Source organism: Entelurus aequoreus, linkage group LG24 (genome assembly GCF_033978785.1).
Source record: "Entelurus aequoreus isolate RoL-2023_Sb linkage group LG24, RoL_Eaeq_v1.1, whole genome shotgun sequence".
Lineage (NCBI taxonomy): Eukaryota > Metazoa > Chordata > Actinopteri > Syngnathiformes > Syngnathidae > Entelurus > Entelurus aequoreus.
In genome coordinates, this window is record NC_084754.1 from 11,660,774 (window position 1) to 11,677,718 (window position 16,945).

Sequence of the window (16,945 nt, forward strand, 5' to 3'; positions counted from 1 at the left end):
CCTGCTCGCCTCGTTGCTTCACTTCAGCTGTCCTGTTGCCACAGCTGTTCTCATTTAGATACTTTCGGCACTGTGCTCTTTTTTACATTTTGTAATTTCTTGTTGTCATTTTGGAATCACCTTCTTTGTTTTTTAATCTTGTATTTTTATCTAATTAAGTCTTCATTTGTCTGTTCTGCACATTTGGGGTCCAACCAATAAGCAATCCTTATCATTTTCCTTATGAAAATGTCCTTCAGCTCAACCACATGTAAGCATGTAGTATTTAATCATATGTTTGGTTTAATAAGATTTAGAATCAGCATGTGTCTTACCCTCCATTTCCAGTCTGCTGAGCAGTGAACTGGCGTCGACCATGTCCAACATGGATCCTGTGGCTTTACAACGTTTGAAAATCTACGGGACATTTAGCATTTGTCTTTTATCATCGGTGACGAATGAAATATGGACAGTGTTTCACACATTAACATTCACATTGCACACAGAAAAGCGAAACAACATGCTTGGGCTCCTGCTGGAATCCCCTTTAAGCATTCATGAGCTTCAGCTCATAAGCACTGCTGTTGTGTTAATGCAAAAGAACATGAAGTGACATTATGAAATGTTCTTGTAAGGTACATGACTTAAAAGAGCATGACATTTGTTTATCTATTCTTGAAACATCTACATTAAATAATTATCATCGTTTGCAAACTCTACATGAATTTAAAATCCTTTCACTTACTCCTGACATACATTAGTCATTTACTTCAATCTAATAGAGAAACTGAATGAAAAAGTGTACTTTTACAAGATTAACAATGCTAAGTTTTAATTGAATGAATGAAATAAGTTTATTTCGGTCATATGATCAACCATTTTGTGTGATCAGTTTAACAGTACAGAATATACATATTTAACAATACACTTTTACACACAAAAAGAAAAGAAAAAGAAAGACCCAAAAGGAATAGGCTGAAGCCAAGGCTTATATTTGCCTATCCTATACCTTCACTGAAAATAAGATTACCTGTAACATCAAAAAAAAAAAAATCAATGGGATGAATGTAATTACTATATTTTATAATTTTCTATTATTTCACCATTCAAGGCTTTCTTAAACCTTAACTAAGAACTACATGTCTTCAACTCATTACTGAGCTTGTTCCACCATTTAACGCCTAAAACTGAAATACATTTGTATTTTATATTCGTTCTTACTCTACCTATTTGAAAAATCAATATCCCCCGTAAATTATAGTTTTCTCCTCTTAATTTAAATAACCTAAGAATAAAGGTTAGAAGGCTGTTGTTCTTTACTCGAAACATAATTTCCATTGTTTTTAAAAACACAATATCTGAACATTTTAACACATTAGAACTTATAAATAATGGATTGGTAGGTTCATAGTAGCACGCTTTGTGTAATATTCTAATTACCCTTTTTTGAAGTTTAATTATTGGGTCTATGTTTGTTTTATAAACATTTCCCCAAACTTCAACACAATATGTTAAATATGGAAAAATAAAAGAATAATATAACATATGCAGACATTTCTTATTCAGTATGTCTTACTTTATAAAGAATAGCAATGGATTTGAATATTTTTCTCTTTATATATTCAATATGCGGTTTCCAACATAATTTATGATCAATTATTATTCCCAAAAATTTAGTTTCATATACTCTATCAATTTCCACTTGATTTAATTTTGCTTCACAATATGTCCTTGCACCACTAAACACCATAAATTTAGTTTTCTTATCATTTAATGATAACTTATTAATATCAAACCTTTTTTTTTAACTGAAGCAACTCTACATCTATTATCCTCAACACTTCATTCAAGTCTTCTCCTGAACAATATACATTTGTATCATCTGCAAACATAATACATTTCAATGTATTAGATACTGAACAAATATAATTTCAATAAAGTATAAATAACTTAGTCCCAATACCGAGCCTTGTGGAACCCTAATTAAAACAGTCAGAAAAGTAATCTAGCACGTCACCTTATTTATCAAAATATCCCCCAGCCTCTAAACACGTACACTCAGCTCATTTGCTTAAGAATGGAATGGAAAGCTAGAAAAGAATAAACTCACCTCAGAATCAAAGATTTGCAGTGCAGCCTCATATTGCCCCTGTGGAGAGGAGTGTGGCGCGTGACAAAGATAAATCAAAATAACATCAGACTTGAGATATGCTAGCTTGATAACATTGTGTGGCACAGATGCAAATTAATCTTGCAATACATTCAACTGTGGACTTCAAATTACCCCGGAGAAAACATATCATAAATACAAGTTCTGGAAACAACTCCACTGCCAACTTTGCGCTTGAATGAGAAAATTAATTAAATTCTTTACCTTCTCGATGAAGTACAGCGCCCAGTGCCAATAGTTATGGCTGGCCAGCATATCAGACACCTGCAATTACATCAGACATCTTTAAATACTTTCCCCCAAGGTTTCATTTACTGGATAGCGATTAGAAAAGAAGTGTTCAGGCTTATTGAACATGATTCATCAGAGGTAACATGTTTCCTTGGGAAAGTTAATGGTTATACCTTCCAGTCTTTCTCCCTGCCCTCCATGAACTTCAAGCCTTTGTCCACCTCCGCTTTCATCTCATAGATATGGGCGACCGAATGGACAGACCATGCATCACCTGGAACCAGAGCAAGTCCCTGCCCCCCGAGGGACAGAAATCAGTCTAAATCATTAAAACAGGTGGATAAATGCAAAACCTTTCCTTTACAACTATTAGTTATTTTTACACCTAACCCCACTACAGCTGGTCTTCTTGATACATTTCATGGTTGCAACACAGTCCTATAAATACACAATACTGTACAAAAAAACAAAAAAAAAGGGGTGATAAATATGTTGGCGAAATAATACTTATCTACGTCACTACACTTAGGGAGGACAAAGTCACTTTTGTTCTTTTTTGTTGACTTTTTTCCCTTAATTACATCTACCAAGCATAAAACATACTCTTCTGATTGCAGTGTGTCAAAGGAAAGAAAACCCACCATCATAGAAGTACAATTAAACATTGCGAAATTTTCAGAAAGGGGAAAAATGCTGACCAACATTGGCAGCATACTTGGTCTTCTAAGCCAAGGGTGTCCAAACGTTTTCCACTGAAGGCCGCACAAAAAAAAAAATCTAAAGATGCGAGGGTCATTTTTATATTTTTCGCATTCAGAATTATAGATTTTTAAAAAACAGCCTTCATTTTAGCTTTGTGTTATTAATGTCAATATTCGTACTTGTTACATTACATTTGTTCGCATGCTCCTTTATTCCACTTTTTATGTTTTTTTTGTAATAATATTTTAAGAATGTGCCGTGGGGCGTTACAAAAATTAACTGTGGGCTACACTTTGGACATCACAGATCTAACCTAATTGACTGTTGTGACCATCATCAAGAATAGAGCTCATATCCTTGAACATGTGAAAGAATCTGCTTATATGAAAATTACAGTATGGTAATTGCAAAGCACCGTAGTGGTCTCAACATTGCAGCTTTTTTCAATGAGCCCGTCCGTCTCTCTCTCCCTTACCATGCCACTTCCACTGTTTAAGGCCAACCACAGAGATACAAGCAAGTAAAGTGCATCCTTGATTTACGAACCCTTCATACACACTTTTTGATCCAGGAACTACAAACATTTGCTTTGTTGTACGAACCTTGTCTCAGTGTACGAACGTTTCTTCCACCCATTTAGTGCACCATTGTTGTTTTTTTTACAGCATTTCTCTAGTTTTGTTAGCTCAATACAAGTCCAAAAAAAACTATGGACAAGCGATGTGTGTTTCGAAACATTTAGAAAGTATCTACGGCGTTGTCAACACTGCCTCCTCCTTCCCGCTTTCTCTGGCTGTACGGCAAGAAGATTAACCAACAAGGTAAAGTGGATTTTATTATACCGGTACCAAAATGTATTTCGATACTTTGATACTTTTCTAAATAAAGGGGACCACAAAAAAATGCATTATTGGCTTTAACAAAAAATACGGTACATTAAAGATATATATTTCTTATTGCAAGTTTGCCCTTAAATAGAATAGTGAACATACAAGACAACTTGTCTTTTAGTAGTAAGTAAGCAAACAAAGGTTCCTAATTCAGCAGCTGACATATGCTTAACATATTGTGTCAATTTCCATTCTATTATTTTGTGAAAATTATTAAGGACAAGTGGAAGGATAAGTAGTAGAAAATGAATTAATAATATACTTGTTCATTTACTGTTAATATCTGCTTACTTTCTTTTTTAACATGTTCTATCTACACTTATGTTAAAATGTAATAATTATTTATTCTTCTGTTGTATGGATGCTTTACGTTAGTTTTGGATGATACCACAAATTTGGGTATCAATCTAATACCAAGTAGTTACAGGATCATACATTGGTCATATTCAAAGTCCTCATGTGTCCAGGGACATATTTCCTGAGTTAATAATCCATCCATCCATTTTCTACCGCTTGTCCCTTTCAGGGTCACGGGGGGTGCTGGAGCCTATCTCAGCTACAATCGGGCGGAAGGCGGGGTACACCCTGGACAAGTCGCCACCTTAATAAACATAATATAATTTTTTTCAAACGAAAAAAGATTTTGTGATGCTGAAAAATATTGATGTAATCATAGTAGTATCAACTAGATACGCTCCTGACAGTGGATGTCAGGTGTAGATCCACCAATGGCGTTTGTTTACATTGTGACGCTGGTGAGCTACAGTGTGTAATGAAGCATGTTTAGCTATTCCTCGTCCTGCAGGGATGATACTTGTAAGAAACTCACTTTATTTGTCGCCATGGAGACGAAGATTAGTGATTTAGAAGTAGCTACAACACTGCAGACGGACTTTAGCCGCTAGCTAGCAAGCCATGTCTTAAAAGACCTCTTCCTGAGGGCGTTTCACCTTTATCGTTAGTTTTTAAGCCAAAATGCGTCCATTCTCCCTTTGTTGTCTACACACGCTTGTAAGTACTCCATGATTGTGCGCTGCGGAACATGCTCGTTTGCTTATAAAAAAACAGCAATGACACGATGTGACGATGATGGGGGCGGGGGGGGGCCGATACTTTTTAGAGGCGGTATAGTACTCAATATGATTCATTAGTATCGCGGTACTATACTAACCCCAGTTCAAAGTGTACAAAGCGTTGCTTAAATATGGACTGTTGTCGAAGCTGGACTTTATTATTCATTATTTCATTGTTTCTTCTTGAGAAATTTGCTTCAATATACAAACTTTTGTATTTACAAACCCTGTTAGAAGAACCAATTAGGTTTGTAAATTGCGGTTCAACTGTAGTTGATCTCTCTCTAATATTTGTATTACTGTTTTTTATACATCCTTCATGTGTTCTGCAAACAGTGTGAATGACCTCAGTGTTAATTTCCACTAAAGCTTGAGTTAAAGCGCTGTTGCACAAACACAACTAAGTCTTAGCACTTCATGTACCGAGGAAATCAATGTTGTAAAATTCAGAATTGTCACACAAACTGTCAGCATAGCAGAAAAATAGTTATTGTACCTCATAAAATCCCAGTTCAATGTGTACAATTAAATATTGGAAGTGGTCAAACCCTTTAAAATGTGTCTTAGACTCAATAATTTTTGGATCACATTGTCATTCCCCATCATCGACTACCGTGTTGTCTGGGTTGGTTTTGCCTCATTCCCAAGAGAATCCTGCGTGTGACTGAAACATTATGGTGTGGGGGTTGGTTAGTTTATCCAGGACTTGCTGCAGTATGTTTGAACAACCACCAGGTATAATCTGTAAGCAGATAATAATGTATCATCTCTTTCTGACTAATAAGGTCATTCCTCACTTCCGCTTTAAGTAACAAATGAGGCTAAAACTAACCCAGACCCACTGTATCTATGTCTTAATAGTAAGTCTTTAACTCACTTGTACAAGTGTATAGCTGTTAGAAATATGAAATTGTTATTTGAACATTTTATTGCATGGTTATTAGGGTTTTATGATGTCATAGTTTGACAGATTTCTATAACTTCAACAAACAGAACAAATAGAAGGTTAATCAGTGACCCAAATGGATGGAATTCCATTTCAGAGGTTGTTAGTATGCATAACTTATTTCCCCGGGGCAAATTGGTACTCCTGAGGTCTGAGCGAGTCATTATTGGCCATCAAAAGTAAATTAATTGTGAAAGCAATGTGACACGTTCAACAGAGTATGCAGCACGAATGGCACACACATTAAAAAAGGATGAAGAAGACCTTCTCACCTCCATTGCTTCTTTCTCAGCCTGGTCATAGAAATGAGTCTCCAGCAGACCAAAAGAATACAGTCCCTTCAGATAGCTTAGGGCACATAAAAGACAAGATGCTCCTCGTTAGTTGGAACACAATCCAGCCACCAATTTAATTTATCATGGAGGGTTTTGAATTCTTAGGATCAAGGCCATGACAGCGGATAACGAAGATCTAATTTGCATTTATATAATAGTGAAACATTTGATCTGTCTCAAAACAGACACAAAACATTGGGACATTGGAGTTGGTCGCTTCAGTTCAGCTATAACTGCTTCCACTCTTCTTGGAAGGATTTGGAAGATTTTGGAGTTTGTTGATCAGTTTTTTTTAGTTGAGGCTACTCTTGATTGAAATTATGTCAGTGTGCAGAAAACCAAACAAGCAAGAATCAGTATTGACAGAAGATTGAGGGTAAAAACACCCTTAGCGAGTGTCACACTGAGTTAAGTGGCACTTAAAAGATGAGCTACCTCATTTCCTCCTCTCTCTGCAGACAACATTCTTCTGTGCCTTTTCACTCCCAACATGATGTTGGTAAAAGCATCCAGTGCTGCAAAGCAGCGAGTAACGATGCTTCTCACAAGCATTTTCTCCATTACCGGTAAAAAAAACACCACCCCTATGAGTGTGAGGCTCTGATATGAAAAACACCTCTCTGTAAGAATTACTTTCCTTGTGACCCACGTTTAACTCCTGGGATCACATTTTCACTTGCTGACTCTGGAACGAAACAACTATTCCCTCGTGGGCACTACTTTAAAAATAAGCATTTCCCATCAACGTGCCTTTCCCCACGTAGCTGTCACTGATTAGTAAGATGAATAAACAACATGTGAGATGTGGAGAACTGACGAGAATCATGTAACAATTTTGACCAAGCTCTTATGAATTGCAGATGCTTAAGTACCGTATAACAAAAAAAACTATTTTGGTGACTTAGAAAGGTTTAAAGGTTTATAGTCATTGTCATTCTCCATGTTACGTACCGTAAACAAAATTACATTTCTAAAATTCAGCGCATTCATTGCCCTATTCTCCCATTAGCTGAAGTGAAAAAAAAATGTGCAACTGCGCAGATTCTGGCTGTGCAACATTCTCTGCCTCGACTTAAGTCTGCCTCTGCACACCCTTGAATGTGAACATTCCCCGTCAAATCTGGTCTTTCGCGTATTCTCCCATTAAGTACTTTTACCCACATCTAAAGCTGCAATAAGTCCAGCGCCCCAAGAAAGTGAAACATTATATTGCACTTGAAGTTTGGATGTAGTGTACACCGAACATAATCCATCCATCCATCCATCCATTTTCTACCGCTTTTCCTTTTCGGGGTCGCGGGGGGTGCTGGAGCCTATCTCAGCTGCATTATAATAAAATTATAAAATAAACCTCCACAAAACCATCAAATCTATTCTGATCACTTCAATTGAGACACCTGGAAAAATCCATTGAGATGAGGATAAAAGGACCATAACGCTACTCTAAATTAACTATTAAAAATCAAAATGCACATCGTTTACTTGCTGTGTCTCTGTAAGTTAAAGAAAAGTAGGGCTTGACCATATATCAACCACGTTTGGACCGTGAGGCTATCATTGAACAATGCGATTATTTAGTAGAAATAACGTCTGTCAGACCTCAGGGTTTCCTTTTAATGTAGTCGATTGTGGCAGTGCGCCATGGAAACATATTAGCCGACACACTTAAAAAATTATTTATTTTTTTTACTTGAAAACAAAATAAAATACATAGTTTTTTACATGAAAACAAAATAAAGTAATACAATGTTTTGTAGCGTCCAGAAGAAGACACACAAATGTCTGACGCTAGACACACAACACTTCCTCATTCTCTGCCGATACGGTGTGTTTACAGACCATGACAGACAAACAAACATTAACACCGGAAGGTAGTTACAGTATAAATTGATTGTTTGCGCAATACTGACTAGTGATGCACCAAAAATTTGGTCTCCAAAAAAAGACGTACGTACAAAAGAAGAACAACGTTGACGATACCAATTGTTGTGATGACGTAAGCCACACGCACTGGGTTGTCTGGATCGGAGGCAGCATGTCCATTTTATACCCACAGACAGCAATATTCAAAATTTAAGATGACAATGGCAGCTTTTTTAAAGAGAGAAAGGCTTCCAGCGCAATGAAGCAAATGTGGCGTTAGGCTCTCTGCAGTTCGCTTTTAGTCGTGCACATGGACCGACAGACGTAAAGAGCTCGGAACAGTCTGACCAAATCACTAAAACTTGCTTTTTTCTCGTGTTTCGAGCAAAGACAGAGCTATTGTCAGCCAGCCATTTCCGTGTCTCCTGTTATGTGTTTGGTTGCTCTGCTGCCTCCTTTTTGGCCTTCTCTGCAGTACCTGGTTTTGGAGTTCCGGGGCAGAGCCACCCACATACACCTGCTGCCAATTTGCTTTTGGCTTACTTAAGCCTCCCTGCCAGTCGTCTCAGTGCCAGTTGATTGTTGATGTTTCACTCACCTCCCAGGACTTCTTCCACTCGCTTGGCGTTTCCTGGTGAACATCATTTTCCTTCTTGGTCTCCTCACACTTACCTTTGCAGTGGCTCTGTCCCCGTATTGTTCAGTTGTATTTTCCCCACTCCTTTTGAGTGCGTCTTTTGTTTCTCCTCTCCTTTTTTGATTACACTTTTTGTAATTTTTTTCCACTCCTCTAGTGGGCTTTTTGTTATTAAACATTCTTATTCTGGCCGACTGTTTCTTCTCTGCTTTGGGGTCCGACTATGTTCGTAACATCTCCGAGAACTGAACATAGGCGGTAATAAATAAAGAAATGGTAAAAAACAAATGGTCGTGCCAGGAAGAAAGTGAAGAAGAAGGTGGATGTGCGTGGCCAAAACTGACTTGAAAAGTTAGTTGCTACAATGACACGTAAAACTTTAGAAGAGGTGGGTGATTCTCCATCTATCCATCCATTTTCTAATGCTCATCCCCTTCGGGGTGGCGGGGGGCTGGAGCCTATTCCAGCTGCACACGGGCAAAAAGCATCGTACAGCCTGTACAAGTCGCCACCTCATCACGCAGGGCTAACACAGATGGACAGAAAAAAATTCAAATTTCCCCGTATATAAATATTATTTGTGTAATTTACAACAAAATGTGTTTATTCAGTAGCCTGCTCACATGAGCTAGATTAAAGTTTCAAGTGGATCTCTGCCATATTCCACAATCAATAGTTTAGGACATTGAAAGTGTTTGCCTTCATAAAAATTCCTTTAAAAGATTGCAGTTAGTGAAAAAAAAATTATGAGTTAGAGCTTTGTGAATTATTTTAGCTCAATATGCAGCTTGAAATCATATTCCTATATTTCTCTTTGGTAAATCTGCTTTTTTCTTCAAGCAGCAACTAAGTTTAGCTGGCAAAACTAAATGTTGGATGTCACAGTAACCCAAAGTCATTTTAGGAATGTACAACAACAAAATCCAATTGTATTCCTGTAAAGGATGTCCAACAGAAAAGGTTCTGGAACCACTTTGTGTTGTTGTTGTGTGTTAAGTGTGAGGTCAAATTTTTAACTTTTCTCTATGATCCAGTAGACATTTAGTACTGTATTTCCCATGAGTGTAAAAACAGCTTACCTGGACAAAGGGATGTGTGGCTTCCAGTAAGGCAGCACTCGAGCAACCGAATCCCTCATCTGTGTTTGGGCTCCCATGTAGAAGTAGCTATCATGGGCAAACTTGAGGGCAAGCAAGTCTGTGGGATGATCAACCAGAATATCTTCCCAAGTATCACACGCTTTGGGAAAATTCCTACCAAAAACACGAGCCAGTGTTAAACATAAAAAGGCAACAGTGTTGTTGGACATCAAAATCTCCTAAAACAACCAGTTTTCTTGATGATTTATTCTAGAGCGTTTTTGGCCTAACTAAGGTACATACAAGGTACATACAATATACTTCCAACTACACAACTGTATGCAACAATATACAACATATAGGACTTTTGTTACAGTGTCAATCAAAACAAAGCATCTTATTATTGATATAGCGCTTGTCCATTCATCCATTTTCTACTGCTCGGGGTCGCGGTATTCAAGGTATATCAACCGGCTGGTGAATGAAGGATATCAGGTATGCAAATACGCAATACATGACTAAAAGTGTTTCCCATAAAACTATTTATCCTCATATTAAATAATGAAAATGGCTTCTGCAGTTTGATGTATTCAAAATAAATTTGAGATGAACTACATTGCTAAAATAAATCATCCATTCATTTATATCAAACCCACCCTTCGTATAAATACGTTTTTATGGTATCGTCAAATCAAAGTGATGCCGTGTTAATACTTGTGGTTATACTAAACAACAATTAAGATTGCAACATGCCGTAGGGAGCAAAGTTATGTCTTTTTTATGCATAACAAGTCAAAATATGAAACATGAGAGTTTATGGAAATCACAGTACAAGACAAAGGTGGACACTAGCGTATAACAAAATCTAACAAAAAAACATAATACAACAAATTGATATCTTCAATCCAAAATAAAAGATAAAACATTTTGCATACATTTAAGCGCTCTTTTATCCTGCAGACTGGATATTGTACATTTTTTTAAACCTCTTTTCAGCAGCTTGGGAAGCTGGAGTAAGTTTTAAATTGTTTTATTTTTATTACCTAAACATTTTTGACAAGAAAGACAGTTTGTCTACTGTCTATTATTGTGTGATTATTACATACTAAGTAACAGCAAAAATCGTATATAAACCTTGACCTTCACATAAGTAAGTATCACAAAGAATTGGAGCACTCAGACTCAAGCTAATGAATAGCAGCCCCCGTGAAACTCTCTCTATTTTTAACTGCTTATGATCTTCAGGAGTCAGAAGAATGTTAAACGACCATCTTTTTTCTCGCTCACATACAGCATGTGACCCTTATCTCTAATTTGGGTCACAGTGTTCTTTCTGCAACGCAGCACCTGGACAAAGGTTTTGGGACATATCAGCAGTACACCTAAAGGACCTGAAGTAAGGACGTTTAGGTGAGATAGAAATGGCTCTATCTTGCTAGCATGTTAAGTGTTTGCATGTTAGCATTTTATCCACTTTTGTAAGTATAACACTAAAAGTCATGAATATTGTAACTTGGCACTATCTTGCAAGCATGCTAAGTTTTAATACATTAGCATTTTGGCCAGTTTTGTAGGTATAAAACGAAGAGTTATGGATATTTCTACTTAGCTTACTTAGGTAAAACGGAATCCATCCTATTTGGGTCCCAAATCAACCTTAAGAAAGTCAGTGACTTCACTATTAAAGTGGGTGACATTGTTATCACCAGGAAAGATGAGGTCACCTACCTAGGTTCCATACTAGAGGCTAACCTTTTCTGTGATAAAATGGCAACCAAGGTAATCAAAAAGGTCAACCAACGAACAAGATTTCTCTTCCCAATTAGCCGGTTTACCTGTGGGATGTTCCAAAGTGTTTGATGAGCATTCCTCAACTTTTTTAGTCTTTTTTTGCCACTTGTGCCAGCTTTTTTGAAACATGTTGCAAGCATCAAAATCCAAATGAGCTAAAATTTGCAAAAAATAAAGTTTACAAGCTCGAACATTATCTTGTCTTTGCAGTCTATTCAATTGAATATAGGTTGTAAAGGATTTGCAAAGCATTGTATTCTGTTTTTATTTACGATTTAAACAACATGCCAACTTCACTGGTTTTGGTGTTTGTATTATATCACAATAGAGGACACGTTTCAGTTTTACACGCTTTGGAACGTTGAAATCAAGTCGCAATTAAATTTGGATTTTAGCACTGCTTAGTATCTTAGGTCATTTTGGTTGTTTTTGTGTCTGTTTTGTATTAAGTTAAGTTTTGTAAGCTACTTTTATATTGCATTTTAATGATTTAATATTTTTCCACAAGAAAACGAGAAGTGTAAGCAACATATCACTGTACATATTTATAATGACAATAAAGGCAATTCTGTAATCAAAGTGGAGGAAATTTGTGTTTAATTTTAGTGTTAGTAAATAATTTTTAATATTTAGGCCAAAACCTTTGTTAAATGTGATAAATTCTTCCTGTTATTTAGCCATAAGAAAATGCTCTGAGTTGCAATAAATTTACCTTCACTTCTAGTGATTTCAATTCCATTTCTGGTCGAATGGAGCCAATTTAAATTTCAAATTCAAATTATGTAAATTAATTTAATTCAAATACTTAATAAATCTTTGTTGGTGTTTCCCAAAGGACTGCAATCTATTTGTTGCAAAATACGAAATCTATTTAGAAAAATACGGAATACAAAGCGAATATGTGTAGAACTACAAATGACCTTCATCCTGTCACTTCTTTTGGCGCTAAGTTGGTAACATTGATATCACTGACTCAATCTTCTTATTCTCTGGCAGACCAGGTGCTTTATCATGCTTTTTTGCAAACAAATAGCGCCAAATCTATTTGTGATAGTCAATAAACGAACGGAAACCTTCAAGCTTGTAACCTTGGTTCTATTTCATCCCAAAGGTGTTTGATGTGGTTGAGGTCGGGGCTCTTCAGTTCATCCACACCAAACTCATGCAAGCATAATGGCATCTATTGCCATTACTTTCTGTGTTGTTGTATTTCTACAATAGATCCCATTAAAAGTTGGTGCTTGTGTTATTTATACTGAAGGACCCTTTTCGTAACTAACAACATTCCTAAATCCCCCAAACAAGAAGCCTGATCCTGATCACATGACCCTGAAGCTTACCCATGTGAGAAGAACTCCATGGCCTTGACGTGGAGCTTCTCTCTCTGTGTGATGTTTTGACTGTTGGCCAGCTCCACGGTATTCCTCACAGCGCTGGCCAGACGTTGGTTGAGGCGGGGCGAGGTGGCCGTTCCCACCAGCTCCAAGCCTGTGCTCATCACATGTCCCATCACTGCGGGGAGAATCATCACAACAGGCGTTGCTTTTTGGACTTTCCCACTGCACAATAATGTTTCTTGGACATTTTTATTGCTGAAATTAGTTGTCTTAGTATTCATTTTGTGTGTTGACAATTCAGGGTTACCGTGTTATTTATACTGTATATTCAATTGGTAAACAAGCTTTGTTTTGATGGTAGAGTATAACCAACAAAATAAAACACTTTTCTGCGTGTCTGCTTTATTGCAACACTGTTGTTTTTGTTGTACTATTCTTATTTAGTGGATTAGGATATTAATGACTTCCTACTCATTAATCTCAATGTTGCCTTAAATTCTTCTCAGGCAGGGGTGTGAAATTAATTTAAGCTCAGGGGCCGCATGGAGGAAAATCCGTGAACAGGCGGGCCAGACTATTAAAATCATGGCATTAAAACTAAAAAATAAAGACAACTTCAGATTGTTTTCTTTGTCTTACTTTGGCCAAAAATAGAACAAACACTTTCTGAAAATATTACAATAAAAATATAGCAAATAATACCGGCGGCCGTAAAGTTTAGATCCATGAAGGAAAGAAGAAAGTGAATAAATGTTTATAAGTGAATAGAATTTACATATGCCTAAAAATGTGTTTTCTTTTGTATTTAAAAAAAAATGAATTAAGTAACGTTTATGACAACCTTTTTCCAAAACACAATATAGAATGTGAGATACAACAGAGGAATGAATACGTTTATCATTTGTTTTCAAAACGGTTACAAAAAAGTGGGACCCCAAAAATGTACTGTGGGACCCCATTTTTATGACTTGATGGAGTCCCTGGGACCCCATTTTGAAAATTCCTAGCGCCAACACTGATGGAGTATTGGTGCGTGCAAAACAGCAGCAGGCAGCTGGGGCCTTTGGGCCGGTTCTAATACCGCATTTTTCGGAGTATAAGTCGCTTCGGAGTATAAGTCGCACCAGCCGAAAATGCATAATAAAGAAGGAAAAAAACATATATAAGTCGCACTGGTGTATAAGTCGCATTTTTTGGGGAAATTTATTTGATAAAACCCAACACTAAGAATATACATTTGAAAGGCAATTTCAAATAAAGAATAATGAACAACAGGCTGAATAAGTGTACGTTATATGACGCATAAATAACCAACTGAGAACGTGCCTGGTATGTTAACGTAACATATTATGGTAAGAGTCATTCAAATAACTATAACATATAGAACATGCTATACGTTTACCAAACAATCTGTCACTCCTAATTGCTAAATCCCATGAAATCTTATATGTCTAGTCTCTTACGTGAATGAGCTAAATAATATTGTATGATATTTTACGGTAATGTGTTAATAATTTCACGCATAAGTCGCTCCTGAGTATAAGTCGCACCCCCGGCCAAACTATGAAAAAAAGCTGCGACTTATAGTCCGAAAAATACGGTACTAATCAAATATCATCCCGGGGGCCTTGGATAATTCATTCAAGGCTTGCGGGCCACATCTGGCCCGCGAGCCTTGACTTTGACATTGCGGATCTAAGGGAAACAACATATACACAATCTGAGATTTTAAATAAAATGTGTGCTTGTTTGACATCAAGTAAAGTAGCAAAGTTGTTGTTTGACAAAAGTTTTTGAAGGAAGAAAAAACACTGGAACGTACGATCTGTTTTTTTACGAACGGTTTTGGCAAAATTGTGCTTTAGTTGTCATTACCTTCTTCGTCACTGTAAGTCAAACATTACGCGCAATAAACTAGTCATTCTGTGGACCGGATTGCCTAAACCAGTGTTTCTCATTTATTTTCTGTTACGCCCAATCTTTGGAAGAAGCGCCCGTCCACTGTCCAGGGTTGAATAGTACGAAGAGTATAATTTCTCTATAAAATTGTTGTAAGTACACCTCTGCATAACATTGTAGCCGTATCAACATTAAAAAAAAACGACACACCGGTCTTTCCTCGTCTCCCACCGCAGTCACAGTGATGCCAAATGCTACAGTGCATCCGAGAAGTATTCACAGCACTTCACTTTTTCCACATTTTGTAATGTTATCCATCCATCCATTTTCTACCGTTTGTCCCTTTCGGGGTCGCGGTGGGAGCTGTAGCCTATCTCAGCTGCATTCGGGCGAAAGGCGGGGTACACCATGGACAAGTCGCCACCTCATCACAGGGCCAACACAGATAGACGGACAACATTCACACTCACATTCACACACTAGGGCCAATTTAGTGTTGCCAATCAATGTATCCCTAGGTGCATGTTATGCCTTATTCCAAAACTGAATACATTAATTTTTGTCCTCAAAATGTTACAAACAATTCTCCATAATGATGAAGAAAATTTATTTTTTTTTCTTTCAAATTTATTGCAAATGAAAAAATTATAAAAAATCAGTATTCACAGCATTTTCACAATAATTTTTGATGCACCTCTGGCAGCAATTACAGCCTCTAGTCTTTTTGAATAAGATGCCACAAGGTTGGCACACCTATCTTTTGGCAGTTTTGCCCATTCCACTTTGCAGCACCTGGATGTCTCTGTACATTGCTGCATTCATCTTTCCTTCTATCCTGACTGGTCTCCCAATTCCCGCTGCTGAAAAACATCCCCACAGCATGATGCTGCCAACACCATGCTTCACTGTAGGGATGGTATGAGCCTTGCCTGGTTTCCTCCAAACATGATGCCTGGCATTCACACCAAAGAGCTCAATCTTTGTCTCGTCATGGTGGTGGTAGTATTATGTTCTGGGCCTGTTTTGCTGCCAATGGAACTGGTGCTTTAAATGGGACAATGAAAAATAAGGTTTACCTCCAAATTCTTCAGGACAACCTAAAATTATCAGCCCGGAGGTTGGTCTTGGGCGCAGTTGGGTGTTCCAACAGGACAATGACCCCAAACACACATCAAAAGTGGTAAAGGAATGGCTAAATCAGGCTAGAATTAAGGTTTTAGAATGGCCTTCCCAAAGTCCTGACTTAAACGTGTGGCCAATGCTGAAGAAACAAGTCCATGTCAGAAAACCAACAAATTTAGCTGAACTGCACCAATTTTGTCATGAGGAGCGGTCAAAAATTCAACGAGAAGCTTGCCAGAAGCTTGTGGATGGCTACCAAAAGCGCCTTATTGCAGTGAAACTTGCCAAGGGACATGTAACCAAATATTAACATTGCTGTATGTATACTTTTGACCCAGCAGATTTGGTCACATTCTCAGTAGACCCATAATAAATTCATAAAAGAATCAAACTTCATGAATGTTTTTTGTGACCAACAAGTATGTGCTCCTATCACTCTATCACAAAAAAATAAGAGTTGTAGAAAGTATTGGAAACTCAAGACAGCCATGACATTATGTTCTATACAAGTGTAAGTAAACTTTGGATTGCGACTGTACATATACACATACACATACAAATATACTGTAAATACATACATACATTCATTTACATATACATTTATATACATATACATATATATATACATACATACATACACACACACACATATATACATACATATATATATATATATATACATACATATATATATATATATATATATATATATATATATATATATATATATATATATATATATATATATACATATATATACACACATATGCATCATCAACAATTATGCAAATTATATGCTGACACATATGTATGTATATGATATATATGTATGTATATATACACACGTATACTGTGTGTATACTATATATATATATATATATATATATATAT

General features: G+C 36.8%; 1 protein-coding gene across 3 annotated transcripts in view; it reads right to left on the bottom strand.

Moving 5' to 3' along the window:
• Positions 1 to 16,945, bottom strand: part of ttc38 (tetratricopeptide repeat domain 38) — a 46,921-nt gene that overhangs the window by 27,205 nt on the left and 2,771 nt on the right. For all 3 annotated transcript variants that reach the window (XM_062035782.1, XM_062035781.1, XM_062035780.1), the window contains exons 4-10: positions 13,037 to 13,208; positions 9,906 to 10,079; positions 6,264 to 6,339; positions 2,554 to 2,673; positions 2,354 to 2,413; positions 2,090 to 2,128; positions 315 to 396 (exon numbers count right to left, since the gene is read on the bottom strand). In XM_062035782.1, coding sequence (XP_061891766.1) covers positions 315 to 396; positions 2,090 to 2,128; positions 2,354 to 2,413; positions 2,554 to 2,673; positions 6,264 to 6,339; positions 9,906 to 10,079; positions 13,037 to 13,208 — 723 coding nt within the window. The remainder of the gene's footprint in view (positions 1 to 314; positions 397 to 2,089; positions 2,129 to 2,353; positions 2,414 to 2,553; positions 2,674 to 6,263; positions 6,340 to 9,905; positions 10,080 to 13,036; positions 13,209 to 16,945) is intronic.